Genomic DNA, 6006 nt, shown 5'->3' on the forward strand with positions numbered 1-6006 from the left:
AGAACCTAATCTAATTTTATTTCTTAATCCTCAAAATGGAAACACATCCAATGCTTGAAAGATCAATCTTCAAAATCTACTTGGTATTGTCCAACAAAGATCATTTGAGAACCAAACATAATTTTCTTTAAGTAGTATTCTGTACACAACTTCACTGTAACCTGATTCACACTGTGACAGTGTTTTTTCGTTTCCTGTGATTTCTTTCTCAATGTTTTTCCACTTCCATTGGAACAAATCTACAACAATCAGTTTATAGTGTCCTGCATTATCACTTTCTAATGCAAACTTGAATAAGTCAGCCTCTGGTTCATACAAAAACACAAAATTTGTAAATAATACTTTTCATCATACAAACCCATGGCAAGCATTCAGGAAGGAAATAAAGGCCTTGTTTCCTTCACTGTCTCTCAACCAGGTTCTCTCAATCCAAGCACTATGGGCACTTAGGTGAAGGGGAGTCTACTCTGCCCTACCACTCTCAAGCAAACTGCAAGTAAAAAAACAACATGAAAACTTACATCAGACATTCATAACAAAAACACAAAATAAACATAATGAAAAACATCACAACAACAAAGGATTTAATGTGAGCCAAAATCTGATTTCCTGGATTCACAATTATCATTGCCATTTGAGTAACTTTAGCCAAGGTCATTTCAGTTTATCTGAATGGGTCACACACTGCAACCCAGGGTTGATAATTGAACATTCCAAGCATCATTTTGGATTTATATTCACATCCCTCCAAGACCACAATGGTCCCATGGCATATGAGCACATGAAGGCAATCCTGACAAGTTCATCCATGAGGTGGACGCTGGTCATAGCCAGAAGGGAGTTCATTATGATTATGTGAATACAGGCAGTCCCATGGATGTGGTTTTATGGCACTTTCTAGTGACGACGATAACCAGATTTTCGACTTATCACCGCCGATGGTTATGGTGCTGATCCTCAGTTATCGGCGCCAATCCCCACTTTGGCTCCGATCCTCAGTTATCGGCTCCAATAACCAGATATCAACGTCGATAACCAGGGATTGGCGCCATTATCGCTGATTTTCAGTTATCGGCAATTTTCGGTTATCGTCATACTGTTGGGAACAGAACCCCCTCCAGTAACCAGGGACTGCCTCTCTAGGATTTAATTGAATCTGATTTATGAAAATTTGGCCATCGGCCAAGCACTGAAGGGACACTTTAAGCCATGTAACAGCAAATGACAAAAAAGGCCAGTTGGGTGGTTGGACAGCAAGATGGAGATTGTTATTGGGAATGGAGGTAAAGTAAGAGGCTAAAAGTGGATGCAGTTATGCCACAACCTTTTTGCCTGCAGTGCACCACTTCAGGTGCACTGCCATCACTAAACCCTCCAGGGATGTGAATATCATGCTCTTGCGAAGGAAATTCAAAGACACAGAGCTGCTGTTTTCGTCTTATTTTCAAGACACGATTAGAGTTGTGATCATGTCTTGAGAAATAGATGGAAGCTCTGTCTTAGAATTTCCCTTTCGCATCCTTGTATAGTAGGGTTTAGTGATGGCAGTGCACCTGAAGTGGTGCACTGCAGGCATTGCTGAAGGTTGTGGCATAACTGCATCCACTTTTTAGCCTCTTACTTTGCCTCCGCTCCCACTAACAATCTTCATCTTGCTGTCCAACCACTCCAACTGCCCCTTTTTTCTGTCTTGAAGTGTTAAATGGCTTAACGTGCCCCTTCAGTGCCTGGCTGATAGCCACATTTTCATAAATCTGACTCCAGTTAAATCCTATATTCACATAATCATACAGTACTTTCTATGAACTCCCTTCTGGCTATGGCCAGCATCCAAGCCTCATGGGTGATGTAACTTGTCAGGATTGCAGAAGTCTTGGTAAGCTTATCAGGAGATATGGGATGTCAGTCCTGTATGTTAGAGCCTCTGTTTTATGGTCATTCACAGGCTTTGGTTTGACTTCCCCTGGTGGGGGTATGGTCAAGCACCCTTTCTTGTCTATACATGTATTGAATTGATATATATTGTGTGTAATTAGCATTTTATTTAATGATATGTACTGTACAGAAATCTTTTAATCTGTGTGTGATGTACGGTAGGTCCTCGGTTTATGTCCGAGATCCATTCCTATGGCCACGGCATAACCCCAATCGGTAAAAATAAAAAAATAAAAAAGAAAACAATTGCTGAGCACATACATACAGTACAAGGGTAAATGTTGTCCTTACATTACTCATGTGATAAATTACAGTACTATACAGTAAATAAAACGAAGCAATTTCTTACCTTTCCTCCTGTGGTTGGCTTGCATACTGGGCATTGGAAAGGGGGGTGAGGCAGGCTTTGCACTAGGCTACTGGATAGAGGAAGGTGCTGGAGATACTGGGGCAGGTGAGTCTGGATAGGCATATGAGGTAGAGGGTGCAGGATCTCTTGCAGGCCTCTCTGACTTCTTAAAAAATTGTTCCAGGCTCAGCTAGAAGGATGCCTTCCTCTTCTCCTCCCAGATCTCCATTTAACACCACAGGGAATCCATAACCCCTCTGGGAACCTCAGTGTACCTGGCAGTGTTGGGGTCCTGAGCCTCAAACTTTGCCATTATCTCCTCTGTCAGGGCAAATCCATCTGCTAACTCATGGCTTGTAAATCTCTTGGGCCCTAGAGTTGGTGTCTCTTCATTTTCTTCAATCAATTGCTTTTCTAGTTGAATGAGGTCCTCAGCAGACAATTCTTCTACATGAGATATCAGCAACTCTGTGATACCTTCAGCCTCTACCTCCAAATCAAACTGCTTACTCTGTTCAACAACATTCTTGGTGAGTCTCAACTGACTCCTGTAGCTATAGAAATGAACAAATTGGGGACAATTTTTTCCACACACCATTCAAGTTCTTCTGCTTAACTTCATCCCAAGGATCAGAAATGTTTCTTACAACAGCAAGAATGTTGTAAGTTTTCCAAAAGTCCTTGAGAGTCAAGTTCTTGTCCTTTTCAGTTGCTCTGAGAGCCGTAGCAAATGACCTTCGGAGGGAGTAGGCCTTTAAAGAGGCAGTGACACCTTGGTCCATAGGCTGTAAAAGGGAAGTGGTGTTAGGTGGAAGGAAAACCACCTTGGCATCAGGATGAAGGTCGTCCAAATGGGCAGGGTGACCAGGGGCATTGTCCAGCACTAGTAACACCTTAAAGGCAGCCCCTTTTTAGCACAGTACTCCACTTCTGGTGCAAAATTTGTGTCGTCCATGCCTTCTTGTTGGACTTCCAGATGAGAGATAGTTGACCCTTCCAATTGCCCTTGAGTGCCCTTGGATTCTCTGCCAGATACACCAATGTGGGCTTCAGTTTGAAGTCACCAGCAGCATTAGCCCCTAGAAGCAAAGTCAGTCTCTCCTTGCTGACTTTATGGCCTAGTGCCATCACCTCCTTGGCAATGTATGTATGGGTTGGCATGCATTTCCAAAGCAAACCTGTCTCATCCACATTGAAAACTTGTTCAGCACAGTAACCCTCCCTAATTACCTCAGCCAACGAACTAGAAAAATCACTTGCTGCTTTCTCATTTCCACTAGAAGCTTCCCCTTGCACCTTGAGGTTGTGCAAATTGTCACGAGCCTTAAACGGCATAAACCACCCTTTGCTAGCCCCAAACTCTTCAGTTTCACTCCCTTCCCCCTTTTCTCTTTCAAGGTCTCAAACAATCTTTTGGCCTTCTCCTGAATCAACATTAGGCTCACTGGGATATGCCATTGATGCTGGTCTTCCAGCCAAAGCACTAATAATCATTCCATATTAATAATGAGACCACTGTGCTGCTTAGTAATCACAGTTGATTTCATAGGAGCAGATCCTTTCACATGTTCAAGCATGCGCTTTTTATCTGTGATGATTGTCGACACTGTCGTATGACCAAATTCAGCGCATGGCCGATGTTCGAGGGTGTTTCACCCTTTTCGGATCTTTTATTATATCAACTTTCACTTCCATGGAGATGGCTTTTCTTTTCTTTTTATCACTGCCATCAGAAGAGTCTGCCTTACGCTTGGGATTCATAATGAAATTCAAAAAGTTTCCAAAAAAGTAACACAAACGAGAGAGAGCGAATGAGCAACAGTTCAGAATGGCGTACAGCGAGTGAGTGACCGATGCCGTCTTGCCCTTATTCCAGCGCAGGACGACGTTATTCGTCTGCTCTGTGCTCTGACTAGTTCCCATACGAAGTTTGAATTTACGTCGGAATGACTGAACGAGATGTAACCATGAAACGATGTAGGGCGAGTATGATGTGAACCAAGAACTAACTGAACAACAAATACATTATACTCATTTCATATCCTTTCTTGTTACATTTGGGCATTCAAGTCTGAGGAAGTTTACTGTGCAAATTTTTTGGCCATTTAGCACATTCCATAGGCATACATTCTAATAATGGATAATATTAAACAAGTAAAATATGTGGAGGTTGCTTTTAGCTATGCAACAGCGATAGAACACCACTTTGTGGACAGCTTCTGAGATGAGTCTTGTGTTGTCCAAGGCAAGCTGATTCCCAACAGACATAAGGAGTTGAGCAACAAACTTCACAAGGAGTGCCTTGTGAACTCTTGAGGTCCTGTAGTCATCACTTGGAGTGGGACTATTTTGTACATAGAAAGAACCAACCTGTAGCTGGGTAGTACCGTCAGTGAACCTCACGTAGTGCACTGTAGGCATTACATAAGTTCTTTGCAGCATCCCTTCGGCCCCCTAGCTGCAACCCTCTTCATTCCTTTGACTGTACCTCTGTTCATATTCTCTTTCACCCATCATGCTTTCCACCTTCTCCTAACAATTTTGTCATAGTGCTTCTTCTTCAACTGCTTTGAGGTTTTCCGCCTGTTACACCTTTGAAACCTTTTTACTCTTAATTTTCCTTTCAGCGCTGAACGACCTCAAAGGCCCCAGTGCTTGGCCTTTGGCCTAGATTTTTATATTCCATAACATTCTGTTCTATAGAAGGATGAATATAGTCATGATTACCCATCGCTAAGGAGATCTCACCTGTTGTCATGTGATGAGGCTGAGCCATTGACTGATGAAATGTGGAGCAGATCAAAAGAAGAGGTGTTGATGTCCCTGGTTAATTTCTCGTCTGCAGTCTCTTGGAGTTGAATCCTGGTGAGATGGGTGAAGAGAATAATAGTATAATATTAATAGTATTAATACTACTCTATTAATAGTTGTCTGTTCGAAGGTGTTACTATCATCATTGATGTTCAGTTTGTTTAGTTTATGTAGAACATTTCAGAGTATATAGAATATTTACTGTTCAACTCAGATTGCAGTGTCTTATCTTTGTGGGAAAATGCAACAAACATAAATTATAGTTGTTTGTAATAGTTTGATGGCCTTAAGTGAACTTGGTAGTCTCACAATACTTTTGTGTTGTTGGATCTGATTTGTCCTTGATAATATTTGAAGACTTCAGAGCAAGTTGAGTGTAACAGCCTTCTAACTTACCTGATCTAGCTGGTTTTGCTTGCAACACTGGGCAGGCTGCTGCTGCAGCAGACAATATGACTTTTCTAGCATCAGGTTGTGAATACAGGTCAGATTTCTAGAAGTTTTATCTTTGCTACAACTAACATGTAGAAGATTCAGAGAAAGTATTCTGCTGTGCTGTGTATTTGATAGCTATGGTTGTCTTTTTTGTGCTTACTCATAAGGCCTCGGCTTACGATCATTTTTCCCAGTGCTACCAATTTAGACATGATACATTTTTGGGTGTAGCTCTGTTATTGAATGTTAAATCTAACGTACAGGTTAGATTTAAGTAAGTAACTATGTGGAGTTACTGTTACCTATAAAATATCTGGTAAATAGTCTAGTGCAATTGGACCTTCAGAAGTTCAAGTGAAGATGCAATGCGTTGCTACCCTAATACAATTCTCCTGGCATTTTAATGCATTTTTTATCTAATTTATTAATTTCTTTTCTCTTTTTTAATAAGGAAGATCTCTTCTTTCTGTATAGAG

The 6006-nt window shown here is 41.3% G+C and overlaps 1 protein-coding gene across 1 annotated transcript; it reads right to left on the reverse strand.

Annotated features, from left to right (window-relative positions):
- Window positions 1–720: 720 nt before the first annotated feature.
- On the reverse strand, window positions 721–5563 carry LOC136834154 (tigger transposable element-derived protein 1-like). Its single transcript, XM_067096418.1, has 5 exons — window positions 5492–5563; window positions 3242–3580; window positions 2932–3069; window positions 2560–2795; window positions 721–820 (listed from the first exon to the last, which is right to left on the reverse strand). Exons 1-5 carry the CDS (start codon window positions 5561–5563, stop codon window positions 721–723), a joined length of 885 nt encoding a protein of 294 aa, XP_066952519.1.
- Window positions 5564–6006: the final 443 nt, after the last annotated feature.

Source organism: Macrobrachium rosenbergii, chromosome 53 (assembly GCF_040412425.1).
Source record: "Macrobrachium rosenbergii isolate ZJJX-2024 chromosome 53, ASM4041242v1, whole genome shotgun sequence".
In the NCBI taxonomy this organism is placed as follows: Eukaryota; Metazoa; Arthropoda; class Malacostraca; order Decapoda; family Palaemonidae; genus Macrobrachium; species Macrobrachium rosenbergii.